This window comes from Gymnodraco acuticeps, unplaced genomic scaffold (genome assembly GCF_902827175.1).
Source record: "Gymnodraco acuticeps unplaced genomic scaffold, fGymAcu1.1, whole genome shotgun sequence".
NCBI classification, from domain to species: Eukaryota; Metazoa; Chordata; class Actinopteri; order Perciformes; family Bathydraconidae; genus Gymnodraco; species Gymnodraco acuticeps.
The window spans coordinates 353,721-369,502 of record NW_022990513.1 but is presented as its reverse complement, the minus strand read 5'-3'; the positions used below and the strand labels follow the sequence as shown (position 1 = coordinate 369,502).

The 15,782-nt window shown below is 42.7% G+C and overlaps 1 protein-coding gene across 1 annotated transcript; it reads left to right on the top strand.

The window, feature by feature from the left end:
* Positions 1–498: 498 nt before the first annotated feature.
* On the top strand, positions 499–15,610 carry tmem231 (transmembrane protein 231). The gene is made up of 7 exons (XM_034227042.1): positions 499–921; positions 1,166–1,332; positions 1,460–1,588; positions 10,933–11,076; positions 12,050–12,131; positions 13,717–13,822; positions 14,909–15,610. Exons 1-7 carry the CDS (start codon positions 783–785, stop codon positions 15,069–15,071), a joined length of 930 nt encoding a protein of 309 aa, XP_034082933.1. The 5' UTR covers positions 499–782; the 3' UTR covers positions 15,072–15,610.
* Positions 15,611–15,782: the final 172 nt, after the last annotated feature.

The window sequence follows — 15,782 nt, the reverse complement described above, 5'->3', positions numbered from 1 at the left end:
GTGATAATAATGCTGCCTTCAAGTTCTCCAGGAAATAATCATTATCACTAATTGAGCCGTCATAAGCCATAAACAAAGCAGAAAGTACACGCAGGGCCCAACTGGGCCCTGGGTACATCATGTAAAATAGGTAATTTTCCAACGTAAAAGCAGCCATTTTAAAGTGTAGGAAGATCCGTTACAAGTAAATATAATTTTCAAAATGTAATTAAAAGGGGAAGGGGGCCGAGGCTGCATATCATCTGCTCCACTCGATGAAAATAACTACAGAAGCTGTTAAAAAGTAGCTGGAAAGCTACAATTCATATATCTTACATTAAATAAAAGCACAATTATATCACTGACACCACAAAGGTAGCTAATGTAGGCTATTTTAATGAAGTATAACGTGGCTAGCATTGGGAATTACTCATAACTACTCATAACAAATGGTGGTCCTGTTCGTCCCATTATATTGAGATGTGTTGAATGCAGCATTAATGGTACTGGCAGCCATGGTAACCGTGAGAAGCTAAACTGAAACATGGCGCGGTGTATGGCTCTAGACTAGAGCTAACGTAAATAGCATATTTATACGCTAGATGTTGTCTGCTAAAACACGCTCTTAAAGTATGTGTTTGTGTGTCGGTGTGTTGTCTGTGAGTGTCTACTAACGTTAGTCCTCCGGATGCACCCACTCAGTTGCCATCTTTGCTTGTTCGAACATTAGCTACCTAGCATAGCTAGCTAGCTGACTTACTGGATAACACTGGCGGTTCCGCACGCTCTTTATTTCGTTACCTATGGCTTTCTATGAAGTCTATTCTCATCCGGCTTTGATTCGGTACAAAACGAGTGTTTGCACAAAAGCCACCCTGTTCCTGGTTGTTGTTTTGTGCCTTACCTACATCCCACCTCTCCTTGTTGCATACAGAAGCCAAGGTAAAGTAACGTTTGATTAAACGAATGTAATGTTGATATCAATATATCAAACAAGTAGGCTCCTGTCGCTAGCACAAAATGAAAATACTCCAATAAACTAAGTACTTTAAAACAGTACTTGAGTAAATTGACTTAGTTATTTTCGTCCACTGTATGTCCCGTGAGCTGTAAATATTCCTAATTCCAACACTGGGGTTCAAGACGTAGAAATGTTTGCCTGCTGTTAAAAGCCATATTATTCCAGGTTTCTGGATGAAAAGAAGCACGTATGAGGAGCAGCCGGTGGTGAGGTTCCAGTACCAGACGCTGCTGGTGGCAGCCACCAACACCCAGGGAGACTACGTGGCCTGGAGCACCTTCCCCCATCTCAACAACATGCTGGGGGCCAACCTCCGGATCCCTGCTGTCTCTGTAAGGACACACTGTGTCTCTATTTTGATAATAATCACAATTAATTTTGCTCATTTTCAACACTGTCAATGACAAAAACTACTAGTTATCAGACTTCTCTTTTCTTTTCTGTGTGGGTGAACACTAGGTGAGAGAAGAGGACCAGAACCAGGATGGGAAGTTGGACCTCCTGAATCTTCAGCTGCATCTGCCTCTAAAACCTGAGGAGCAGGTGTACAGCGTCCAGCTGCTGCTCACCTTCAGCTACAAGCTCTTTGTATGTATTCTACTACCAGTGGTGTAAAGTAACTAAGTATATTTACTCAAGTACTGTACTAAAGTAAAATGTTGATATACTTGTACTTTACTTGAGTATTTCATTTCTGTGCTACTTTGTACTTCTACCCCATTACAATCTAGGGCTGCCCCATAATAGTCGAATAATCACTAGTCGACTAATAAAGTAGCTTGCTCCTAACCCTGGAGCAATTTTTCATTAGTCGATTAGTTGAAAAATAAGAAATTATATAAAAAATCAACCTGAGCAATAACAGTTTATGGCCGAGTACGGCAAATGAAAGTTGTACAAGCATTAGCGCTGACCAAAGTGACTAGAACGCGACCACACACTTATTAAAAAAACACACTTTATAAAGTCAGGCAACACTAACCAGGCTTCGTGTGATTCTGTTTATTTGTACCTTACTTTGACCATCCGTTCACTGTTATTGATCATTGTGGAGAGAGGCAGACGTTTAGTATTATAGCAGCTATCGGATGGAATCAATACATGGGCTGCACAGGTTGTCGTGTCCGACTATCACAAGTAGAATCATAATAAAAATACGCCGGTAAAATGTGCCTGTAGAAAACGGTTTATGCCACAATAGGATAGCAATAGCAAGTAGTCAGTTTAGCTTCGGTTGCTATGCTAACATCACCCATTTTATACCAGAGAAACTTTCATAACAGCGTTGTGATGCCAAACAGCGGGCAGCACTGCAGCGGTCGGTAAATGCAGCAGAAACACATTAATAAACAATGAACCACGGCACTCTGGAGAAAAGCACAAGGGTTGAGAAGTAGTTATTTAATTCAATCTGGCTTCGTGTGATTAAAAGCAACGCGATCATCGACCCCGACGTTGGGGAGAAAATCAGCGACGTAAACGGTGACGTTATGATGCAGCAGCGGCAGCACTAGTCGGGCTCTGGGCGGTGTGAACAAAACGAGGGCTGAAAAGAAAAACCGGTGCCGAACCAGAAAAGCTCTAGCACGGAGCTAGAACGGGAACCGCATTGGTGTGAAAGGGGCATGAGGGATATTTGGTTAAAAAGAACACAATGGTGCTCTCGAAGGAGATTCAGGTGACAAGGTGGAGGTGGGGGGGGGGTTACCTTGGTTGCTGATTGGCTAATGGTTACACAAGCCAAAACATCGTTATGACATCATAAAGTGGCCAAAATCTGATCAGCTCATTTTCAGACAGGTTTTTATAGAAATGGAACAAAAAGAGAGAGAATCTTTGTTCCTGAAACTTTCAGAGTCTCTTTCCACAGAGGGGACACATGTTGATGTAGAAGAGACATGAAGAAGAGGGGACACATGTTGATGTAGAAGAGACATGAAGAAGAGGGGACACATGTTGATGTAGAAGAGACACGAAGAAGAGGGGACACATGTTGATGAAGAAGAGACACGAAGAAGAGGGGACACATGTTGATGAAGAAGAGACACGAAGAAGAGGGGACACATGTTGATGTAGAAGAGACACGAAGAAGAGGGGACACATGTTGATGAAGAAGAGACACGAAGAAGAGGGGACACATGTTGATGTAGAAGAGACATGAAGAAGAGGGGACACTTGTTGATGTAGAAGAGACATGGAGAAGAGGGGACACATGTTGATGTAGAAGAGACATGAAGAAGAGGGGACACATGTTGATGTAGAAGAGACATGAAGAAGAGGGGACACATGTTGATGTAGAAGAGACATGAAGAAGAGGGGACACATGTTGATGTAGAAGAGACATGAAGAAGAGGGGACACATGTTGATGTAGAAGAGACATGAAGAAGAGGGGACATATGTTGATGTAGAAGAGACATGAAGAAGAGGGGACACATGTTGATGTAGAAGAGACATGAAGAAGAGGGGACGATGTTGATGAAGAAGAGACACGAAGAAGAGGGGACACATGTTGATGAAGAAGAGACACGAAAAAGAGGGGACACATGTTGATGTAGAAGAGACATGAAGAAGAGGGGACACATGTTGATGTAGAAGAGACACGGAGAAGAGGGGACACGTGTTGATGTAGAAGAGACACAAAGAAGAGGGGACACGTGTTGATGTAGAAGAGACATGAAGAAGAGGGGACACGTGTTGATGTAGAAGAGACATGAAGAAGAGGGGACACGTGTTGATGTAGAAGAGACATGAAGAAGAGGGGACACATGTTGATGTAGAAGAGACATGGAGAAGAGGGGACACGTGTTGATGTAGAAGAGACATGAAGAAGAGGGGACACGTGTTGATGTAGAAGAGACACAAAGAAGAGGGGACACGTGTTGATGTAGAAGAGACATGAAGAAGAGGGGACACGTGTTGATGTAGAAGAGACATGAAGAAGAGGGGACACGTGTTGATGTAGAAGAGACATGAAGAAGAGGGGACACGTGTTGATGTAGAAGAGACATGAAAAAGAGGGGACACGTGTTGATGTAGAAGAGACATGAAGAAGAGGGGACACGTGTTGATGTAGAAGAGACATGAAGAAGAGGGGACACGTGTTGATGTAGAAGAGACATGAAGAAGAGGGGACACGTGTTGATGTAGAAGAGACATGAAGAAGAGGGGACACGTGTGTGATGTAGAAGAGACATGAAGAAGAGGGGGACACGTGTTGATGTAGAAGAGACATGAAGAAGAGGGGACACGTGTTGATGTAGAAGAGACATGAAGAATAGGGGACACGTGTTGATGTAGAAGAGACATGAAGAAGAGGGGACACATGTTGATGTAGAAGAGACATGAAGAAGAGACATGAAGAAGAGGGACACATGTTGATGTAGAAGAGACATGAAGAAGAGACATGAAGAAGAGGGGACACATGTTGATGTAGAAGAGACATGAAGAAGAGACATGAAGAAGAGGGGACACATGTTGATGTAGAAGAGACATGAAGAAGAGACATGAAGAAGAGGGGACACATGTTGATGTAGAAGAGACATGAAGAAGAGGGGACACATGCTGATGTAGAAGAGACATGGAGAAGAGGGGACACGTGTTGATGTAGAGACATGAGAGAGGGGACACAGTGTTGATGTAGAAGAGCATGAAGAAGAGGGGACAACATGTTGATGTAGAAGAGACATGAAGAAGAGGGGACACATGTTGATGTAGAAGAGACATGGAGAAGAGGGGACACGTGTTGATGTAGAAGAGACATGAAGAAGAGGGGACACATGTTGATGTAGAAGAGACATGAAGAAGAGGGGACACATGTTGATGTAGAAGAGACATGAAGAAGAGGGGACACATGTTGATGTAGAAGAGACATGGAGAAGAGGGGACACATGTTGATGTAGAAGAGACATGAAGAAGAGGGGACACTTGTTGATGTAGAAGAGACATGGAGAAGAGGGGACACATGTTGATGTAGAAGAGACATGGAAAAGAGGGGACACATGTTGATGTAGAAGAGACATGAAGAAGAGGGGACACATGTTGATGTAGAAGAGACATGGAGAAGAGGGGACACATGTTGATGTAGAAGAGACATGGAGAAGAGGGGGACACATGTTGATGTAGAAGAGACATGAAGAAGAGGGGGACACATGTTGATGTAGAAGAGACATGAAGAAGAGGGGACACATGTTGATGAAGAAGAGACACGAAGAAGAGGGAAACAATGTTGATGAAGAAGAGACACGAAGAAGAGGGGACACATGTTGATGTAGAAGAGACATGAAGAGAGGGGACACATGTTGATGTAGAAGAGACATGAAGAAGAGGGGACACATGTTGATGTAGAAGAGACATTAAGAAGAGGGGACACATTTGATGTAGAAGAGACATGAAGAAGAGGGGACACATGTTGATGTAGAAGAGACATGAAGAAGAGGGGACCACTGTTGATGTAGAAGAGACATGAAGAAGAGGGGACACATGTTGATGTAGAAGAGACATGAAGAAGAGGGGACACGTGTTGATGTAGAAGAGACATGAAGAAGAGGGGACACATGTTGATGTAGAAGAGACATGAAGAAGAGGGGGACACGTGTTGATGTAGAAGAGACATGAAGAAGAGGGGACACGTGTTGATGTAGAAGAGACATGAAGAAGAGGGGGACACATGTTGATGTAGAAGAGACATGAAGAAGAGGGGACACGATGTTGATGTAAGAAGACATAGAAGAGGGGACACGTGTTGATGTAGAAGAGACATGAAGAAGAGGGGACACATGTTGATGTAGAAGAGACATGAAGAAGAGACATGAAGAAGAGGGGACACATGTTGATGTGACATGAAGAAGAGACATGAAGAAGAGGGGACACATGTTGATGTAGAAGAGACATGAAGAAGAGGGGACACATGTTGATGTAGAAGAGACATGAAGAAGAGGGGACACATGTTGATGTAGAAGAGACATGAAGAAGAGGGGACACATGTTTGATGTAGAAGAGACATGAAGAAGAGGGGACACATGTTGATGTAGAAGAGACATGAAGAAGAGGGGACACATGTTGATGTAGAAGAGACATGAAGAAGAGGGGACACATGTTGATGTAGAAGAGACATGAAGAAGAGGGGACACGTGTTGATGTAGAAGAGACATGAAGAAGAGGGGACACATGTTGATGTAGAAGAGACATGAGAAGAGAAGGGGACACATGTTGATGTAGAAGAGACATGAAGAAGAGGGGACACTGTTGATGTAGAAGAGCATGGAGAAGAGGGGACACATGTTGATGTAGAAGAGACATGAAGAAGAGGGGACACGTTGATGTAGAAGAGACATGAAGAAGAGGGGACATGTTGATGTAGAAGAGACATGAAGAAGAGGGGACACATGTTGATGTAGAAGAGACATGGAGAAGAGGGGACACATGTTGATGTAGAAGAGACATGAAGAAGAGGGGACACATGTTGATGTAGAAGAGACATGAAGAAGAGGGGATCCCATGTTGATGTAGAAGAGACATGGAGAAGAGGGGACACATGTTGATGTAGAAGAGACATGAGAAGAGGGGACACATGTTGATGTAGAAGAGACATGGAGAAGAGGGGACACATGTTGATGTAGAAGAGACATGAAGAAGAGGGGCTTGATGTAGAAGAGACATGAAGAAGAGGGGACACATGTTGATGTAGAAGAGACATGAAGAAGAGGGGACAACATGTTGATGTAGAAGAGACATGAAGAAGAGGGGACACATGTTGATGTAGAAGAGACATGAAGAAGAGGGGCACACATGTTGATGTAGAAGAGACATGAAGAAGAGGGGACACATGTTTGATGTAGAAGAGACATGAAGAAGAGGGGACACATGAAGAAGAGGGGACACATGTTGATGTAGAAGAGACATGAAGAAGAGGGACACATGTTGATGTAGAAGAGACATGAAGAAGAGGGGACACATGTTGATGTAGAAGAGACATGAAGAAGAGGGGACACATGTTGATGTAGAAGAGACATGAAGAAGAGGGGACACATGTTGATGTAGAGAGACATGAAGAAGAGGGGACACATGTTGATGAAGAAGAGACCTGAAGAAGAGGGGACAACATGTTGATGTAGAAGAGACATGAAGAAGAGGGGACACATGTTGATGTAGAGAGACATGAGAAGAGGGGACACATGTTGATGTAGGAGAGACATGAAGAAGAGGGGACACAGTGTTGATGTAGGAGAGACATGAAGAAGAGGGGACACATGTTGATGTAGAGAGACATGAAGAGAGGAGGGGACACATGTTGATGTAGAAGAGACATGAAGAAGAGGGGACACATGTTGATGTAGAAGAGACATGAGAAGAGGGGACACATGTTGATGTAGAAGAGACATGAAAAGAGGGACACTTGATAGAAGAGGAGCATGAAAAAGGGGCCACATGTTGATGTAGAAGAGACATGAGAAGAGGGGACCATGTTGATGTAGAAGAGACATGAAGAAGAGGGCACACATGTTGATGTAGAAGAGACATGAAGAAGAGGGCACACATGTTGAGTGTAGAAGAGACATGAAGAAGAGGGGACACTTTGTTGATGTAGAAGAGACATGAAGAAGAGGGGACACATGTTGATGTAGAAGAGACATGGAGAAGAGGGGACACATGTTGATGTAGAAGAGACATGAAGAAGAGGGGACACATGTTGATGTAGAAGAGACATGGAGAAGAGGGGACACATGTTGATGTAGAAGAGACATGAAGAAGAGGGGACACATGTTGATGTAGAAGAGACATGGAGAAGAGGGGGACACATGTTGATGTAGAAGAGACATGAAGAAGAGGGGACACATGTTGATGTAGAAGGAGCATGAAGAAGAGGGGGACACTTGTTGATGTAGAAGAGACATGAAGAAGAGGGGACACTTGTGATGTAGAAGAGACATGAGAAGAGGGGACACATGTTGAATGGAGATAAGAAGAGGGACACATGTGATGAAGAAGAGACATGAAGAAGAGGGGACACATGTTGGATGTAGAAGAGACATGAAGAAGAGGGGACACATGTTGATGTAGAGGAGACATGAAGAAGAGGGGACACATGTTGATGTAGAAGAGACATGAAGAAGAGGGCACACATGTTGATGTAGAAGAGACATGAAGAAGAGGGGACACTTGTGATGTAGAAGAGACATGAAGAAGAGGGGACACATGTTGATGTAGAAGAGACATGAAGAAGAGGGGACACTTGTTGATGTAGAAGAGACATGAAGAAGAGGGGACACTTGTTGATGTAGAAGAGACATGAAGAAGAGGGGACACATGTTGATGTAGAAGAGACATGAAGAAGAGGGGACACATGTTGATGAAGAAGAGACATGAAGAAGAGGGGACACATGTGATGTAGAAGAGACATGAAGAAGAGGGGACACATGTTGATGTAGAGGAGACATGAAGAAGAGGGGACACATGTTGATGTAGAAGAGACATGAAAGAAGAGGGCACAAGTGTTGATGTAGAAGAGACGTGAAGAAGAGGGGGACACTTGTTGATGTAGAAGAGACATGAAGAAGAGGGGACACATGTTGATGTAGAAGAGACATGAAGAAGAGGGGACACATGTTTGATGTAGAAGAGACATGAAGAAGAGGGGACACTTGTTGATGTAGAAGAGACATGAAGAAGAGGGAACACATGTTGATGTAGAAGAGACATGAAGAAGAGGGCACACATGTTGATGTAGAAGAGACATGAAGAAGAGGGGACACTTGTTGATGTAGAAGAGACATGAAGAAGAGGGGACACATGTGAGTAGAAGAGACATGGAGAAGAGGGGACACATGTTGATGTAGAAGAGACATGAAGAAGAGGGGACACATGTTGATGTAGAAGAGACATGGAGAAGAGGGGACACATGTTGATGTAGAAGAGACATGAAGAAGAGGGGACACATGTTGATGTAGAAGAGACATGGAGAAGAGGGGGACACATGTTGATGTAGAAGAGACATGAAGAAGAGGGGACACATGTTGATGTAGAAGAGACATGGAGAAGAGGGGACACATGTTGATGTAGAAGAGACATGAAGAAGAGGGGACACATGTTGATGTAGAAGAGACATGAAGAAGAGGGGACACATGTTGATGTAGAAGAGACAAGAACAAGTGGATTTTGCATAATAGGTGACCTTTAAGTTAATGTGGTCGGGCAGGAAATCGAAAGTGTGGATCTTTCTGAGCGAGTAAAGGACGTGCAAACTACAATGGCAAAAAGTCTCCTCCATATCCACACCATCAGAGCGCAGCTTCCTGAATGCCGGCTTCATAACAAAACACGGAGCTTAATTATCCCCACAACGTGTGTTCAGACTCAGAGGAAAACAGCAGCAGTGGCCTATCTTTGTATCAACATATATAGACCTATAATATATGATCATTCTGACCTCAGAAAACAATAAAGCTTTCATTTCATGATGAGGAAAGTTCCTCGCTGTCTCGCAGACCCCATGCAGCAACCAGGAAACGACACCAGTAATACAGCTCACACTGTCCGCTCCTCGAGCCTCAAAGAGCGGGGCAGCGAGCCCCGCAACGTCCCGCCAACACGGCACCCAAACCCCACGCAGCATTCTCATCTGTTTGTCATTACTGGTGTCATTTTCTGGTTGCTAACAAACGCCATTGTAACACATAAACACACATCAGAGCACAGTGGGCTCATAGGGAGGGAAGGGGGGGCAGGAGCTCCAACAAGGCGTGTAGGACAGAGAACTGTGAGTGGAGATCAGCGGAGCTGCGGCTGAGAAAAGATAAGGCTGAGTGAGTGTGTGTGAGTGAGGAGCTCCGCGGATTGGTCCATTTGGACCTGGGCATGGTTACGTCACTGTATTCAAGAAGAAACAAATGGGAAAAGAGAAATGTCCAACGAGGCGTTCTGGGGCAGCATAGACAGGTCTTCTCTGTGTTAGAGTTTTACTCGCTACAGGGCGTACTTTGAGGGTTTGTGACTCTGCAGACCGTTTACATGAAGAAAAAGCTTCATAACACAAGGGGACGGGTGATAACCAGAAAAGCATGACATGGGCCCTTCTTTAAGAACCAGATCTGAGCACTTCTCTCACCTCTGTCCACTGCAGTACATGAGATGTAGATGCTTCACTTGCCTGTGCCTGAGAAACACCATGAGACAGCTGTTGATGGCAGGAAGTAATAAGTCAACTTTAGCCCAGACACATTCCTGATGTTTTAACATACAGCCTGCCATCTGCAGTAGAACAGCAGGTGTGTTCAGTCCAGCCTCAGTCAATGTTAATAATAATTATTATAATAATTTATTATAGCGCTTTTCAATGACTCAAAGCGCTTTACAGATACACATTACACATACATATCATACATACATGTAATGGTCATGTAGTGTGGACAATATCCACAGGAGCAAATTCAGGTGAAGTGTCTTGCCCAAGGACACAACGGCTTTCCAGACGCAGCGGCGGCGGGTTTCGCCCCCTTGATCTGATGATTACATTACATGACATGTCACTTGTTAGACGCTTTTATCCAAAGCGACTAACAAACTCAATACTGTGGGCAATCCCCACAGGAGCACTTTGGGGTGAAGGGTCTCAGGGACACAACGACATGCTGACTGCAGTGGGGTTTGAACCTGTTGAACCCCCTGATCCCAACACCAACGCTCAACCCACTGCACCACACCGCCCATCTTCACACCTCGACACATTAATATCATACATGTACTGTGGACAATACCCACAGGAGCAAATTCGGGTGAAGTGTCTAGCCCAAGGACACAACGGCCTGACGCAGTTTAGAACTGGAGTTCCCCAACGCCCCCTTGATCTGATGATCAAACGCACAGCCCACTGCGCCACTTTACCCCACAATATTCCCACTAAAGTAAACAATGTTGTTTCCTTGTGTTTTTCCAGAGGATGTCCACAGTGGTGATGCAGAGCCTGGCGTATGTGCAGCACTCCTCCTCTGTCCCTGGAGCTAAGCTGTTCATCAGCGGGGACCTGAAGCTGCAGCAGAGGACCCCCCTGCCTCACCGGGGGGTCTACAACGTTTACAATGTGAGAGCACACTGACTCACTGTCTCTCTCCCTCTGTCCACTGCTTGTCTTTCTCTTGTTTTTCAGTTTTACTGCACAAATCAATACTCAAGTAGAGCAGATAGTGAATGACATGCTGACATATTGAATCACACTGAGACTTCACAGGTCCCATGTTTCAGAATATCCTCTCCATGTGGGCGTTCCTCTGTTTTCCCTGTACCTTGATCAAACCAATACAGATAAAAACGCCACGTTTTAATGTAGGCCATGTAACTACTTCAGCAGCACTTATAACGGTATGACTTGCTTGAAGTGAATATATCTGCACTTTCCTTGTTCAGAGTTTGGACCTTTATGGTTTTTGCACTTATTGTAAGTCGCTTTTCAACCATAAGAAATGTAACGCAGTGTAATGTAATGAATACATGTGAGGTAGTGCAGACTGCGGTGTTTATTTTGGCACCTACTTTGTCATCATTTTTGTTGTCCATTTCAGTCAACAAAACTCAAGACAGTCAGTGACATTTGAGTATAATTTTCGGCTTGCATTTTATATGTTCACGTTGTCTATCCATATTGAGGCTACAGCCATCATCATCTTTGTTGTGTACAGTAACTATGGTTACATGTGTTGTTCTTGGAAAAATACACTGTTCACGCTCCTTATAACTGAAGTACTCACCTGAGAATCATCATGTCTTTAATTATGTTAATAGTATCTCATTTATCCTGTGATGTCTGTACATCCACAAACTGGGCTTCTGATCCTGTTTGTGATGCCAATTTGAAAGAAATCATTTTTCATGTAGTCAACTTGCATCTCACCCATATGCAACCTGCACCCTTTAACAGATTTATTTGAGCCTTCGTAAAAACATCTTATTGCAAAATACTTCCGTGTGGATGTCCCACATGCTGAGGGACATGTGACAGGAACATTGGCTCTTCATTTGTTGAGCTTTTGTTCTTTTTTCTCTCTCTTGATACCTAGGTGTCAGTGATCGATGGCTCCAGCCCCTTCGCCAGTGCGTATGATCTTGACAACATAATCAGGAGCTACCAGAATAGAAACTGTAAGTTGACTCTGCTTTTATTACTGATAAAACCCGGGATCACCCTAGGCCAGGGGTGCCCAACCAGTCGATCGCGATCGACCGGTCGATCGCGGGGAGATTCCCAGTCGATCGCGAGATGTGTCTAAAAATAGAACAACAATATTCCGTTTTATCGTTAATGTCCTGTAACATAATCTTCCTGTGGCAGAATAATGCACTTGAACGCATCAAAGCTTTGTGATTGGCCGGCGTGACCCCATGTGTCGGGGCGTGGCTGGTGAGCAGTGGGCAGTGCACTAGTTCGCTAACGTTGTCCGTATGAGTGACAGTCCGCACACACACAAGACCGCAATTATGGCAGAAGCAAAACATATATAATTTTCACTCCAAGTGGGAGGATGATTATTTTTGTATCTATTCCAATTCAAAGTGCATCTGTCTCATCTGCAATACGAGTGTGGCTTTATCGAAGAAGGGTCATTTAGGAGCGGCATTTCAAAACAGTACACAAACGCTCCGAGACGGAACTCCCTCCTAATTCTGCCCTACGCACCAAAAGGGGAGGGGCCTGAAGAGCACAGCTAAATGCACAGCAGTCCATTTTCACCAGGGCCCAACAACAAGAGCAAGGCTGCTACCATAGCATCTTATCGTGTCAGTCACGTTCTTGCGAAACACATGAAGTCTTTCAAAGACGGCGAAGTTGTGAAAGAAGCGTGCCTGGAGGCTGCCGATGCGTAATAAAAATAACAGAAGCATTTCAACAGGTTTTTGATATGATAAAAACTCAAGTTAGATACCGTTATTAATCAGCTGTAAGTTTTAGTTTGTTTGAACTTAGTCATTATAATTATTGTACAAAATGGTATAAGAATGCAAACTTAAATTGATTATAGTCTATCATCAATTCAGGTTAAGAAACTAGTGTTGCTTGCATCCTATTTTAAAGGCATTTATTTTTATAATCTACTAAAATGCAACAAAAAAAGGGTTTGATTCTATTAATGTTGTCTTTTTTATTGCACTTTGGCAGCAGATTCCTGTGTAGCTTCAGATCTGAGTTGTCTTATTAGTAAGCCTAATTTATACTTTTGTAGCAACACTATTTTTATATAATGGCAAAGAAAGGGTTCAGAGTCTTTTCTTTTTTCCTGTGTCATATGTGGCAGCACTGTTCAATGTTTCTTGAAAACATTACCCACTGTAGTGACCTGTGAATAAACTCCAACTCTGTATCAACAACACTGTTGTGTAACTTCAGTTAAATACTTGTATGCGTGTAGATTAGAAAGAGGTAAGATAAAGGATCTGCAGTATTTTATGAAGTATTCATCGTACAAAGGTCAGTTTTATACAAGTAGAAGTGTGTACCTGGTAGTAGGCTGTCAGTAATGGCTACGCCCGTCTATTTGGACTGGTAGATCTCGGCAGACTGGCAACTTTAAAAGTAGCTCTCGGTTCAAAAAAGGTTGGGCACCCCTGCCCTAGGCTGTATCCCAAGCCGAACATTACATTAGATGGGAATTAATGTAAAATGTGGATATTGTAAAATTGGACAACTCTGACTTTTCTCTGTGTCTTTTTGTCCCTTTTTGTCCCACAGTGACCACAGTGCTGTCCTGTCCCATGCCGGTGTGGACGGTGGGACGAGCTGCTGGCTCTCCCTTTCAGATTAATGCAGAGATCCGATACCCTGTGGAGGTCATCAGATATCCTTTACTAAATGCAAGTGTTCTTTCTTAAATACCTCTATGCTTTCCACACTTACTTTAATCCTCCAATTGAACACTTAATAGACGCAACATGTAAGGGATAATGAAAACTGATCGAATAATATTACAAAATGAACCCCTTCAGAGTGATTCAAAACTCTTCTGCAAATAATTTGAGAATAAATATTGATTTTGGTTTTGTTAACTTCAAAAGTATTGTATCGCCTGCTCCAGAGTGTGTGATCCAAACTGCATACATACATAGCATCAGTTTGCTATACAGGTATAACAGTAATTGACCAATCAGAATCAAGTACTCAACAAAGCTTTGTGTTATAGACATTATCGTTTATACCACATTATAATGTTGTAAACTCTAACTAGGACCTTTCAAGGGTGTTAATGTACAATATTTGCCCATTATTAGAACATATCATATGACAACATTGATTATTATTACAAGTTTGTTTCATTATGTTGTCATTCACTATCAGGTCTAGAGCAGCCTTATGGCTAAATGTGTTGGTTATAAACCATTTTAGCTATATTCTTCACATGTCATTTTTAAACACAATATTTAGATTACATAATATTTTGCAGTAACAGGAAATGTATCTGTAGAGAGGGTAATATTGATATTTTACCACACATTGCCCCAGCTATTCGTGAAAAAAAGTGAGAGAAACTCCAGCTGCACTGCAGAAACGTCAATCATTTCTTTAATGAGCTTTTTCTACCAGATAATAAATGTATCTTTTGATAGAACACCATTTTTTCCCCTGGGAAGCACCAGGAGTAACCAGGACACTGTCTTTTTTATTATTTTATCTCCAAAAATGAACTTACTCCCACCTCTTGCACTGGTATCTAGAGGTGTATGCTTACGGGAAACACTGCATGCAATCTGTATGGTGAATGCTTGTTTTGTTTAGGTGAACAGACCCACATCATCTGCAAGCTATTCATACATTTGGAGTTGTTCCTCACTCTCCTCAATGTTATTGTTTTTCATTAAAAAATGATAATAAAGCATGTTTGGCCTGTGAAGTCTTCCTCAGAGTTTCTTCCTTAACCTAGCGCCACCTATCGACCAGGCTTCTGGGAAACCATCAAGTTTGCCTGGATTCAGTACGTCAGTGTGCTCCTCATCTTCCTCTGGGTCTTTGAACGCATCCAGAGATTTGTTTTCCAGAACCAGGTTCTAACCGCAGTCCCCATACCAGTGGGAAAACCTCACCAGTCATGATGCAGTGGTCGTCATTTGAAATACAAGAAGCACCAGGTTGCAATATTAGGTACACTATTAAATGTCTCACTATTTTGTACCATCACTGATACTCTGCAACTGAAACGTAATACCAAGTGTTTTAGTGTAAGGGATTAGCCACTAGGTCTGTTTTGTAATTTCATAATACATAAACAACACATTTTTCCTTTGAACACTTTAAGATGTGTCCTTGTTATTCACCAAGTAATGGAGCATATGAACCTCCCAAGAGCTTGATGTAGTCCTTTCATAATTGTGACAAAAAGTCCTTAACTTTTTCCTGGACATGTTTTTATGCAGCCGCTTCTCTACAGGAAGTACAGTAGCTCTTGCCATGGAAAATGCATTTCTTCTTTTGTGAGGTTATTCGAAGCAATGAAAATGAATTGAAAATATTTATAGATTTTCTATATTTGTACTATTTTTATGTTGTGAAAATTTGTGACAGTAATATTTTGTTCATTTTTGTATTGTACAAAGTTTAGATGATGATTAATAAACGTTTTTTTCCACTGTAATGCTCTCCTTAATTTATCTCATTTTATAATGCAAATTAGAGCAATGATAGCCAAAAAGGTGAAGGAGAGGCTTTTCATTTTCTGTCGATAACATTCTTCTGTTCTTTCCCCATCCTTAAGGCTTGTTATTAGGTGACTGATTTCATTTCCGCTATGCCACAGAGGGTCAGCA

Bases quoted from the DNA above. Each gene is read 5' to 3' on its own strand.
- tmem231 (XM_034227042.1), top strand. From the start codon at position 783: ATGGCTTTCTATGAAGTCTATTCTCATCCGGCTTTGATTCGGTACAAA. The intron at 1,333-1,459 runs GTAAGGACACAC...GGTGAACACTAG, and splicing joins TCCGGATCCCTGCTGTCTCT to GTGAGAGAAGAGGACCAGAA. The intron at 11,077-12,049 runs GTGAGAGCACAC...CTTGATACCTAG, and splicing joins GGGTCTACAACGTTTACAAT to GTGTCAGTGATCGATGGCTC.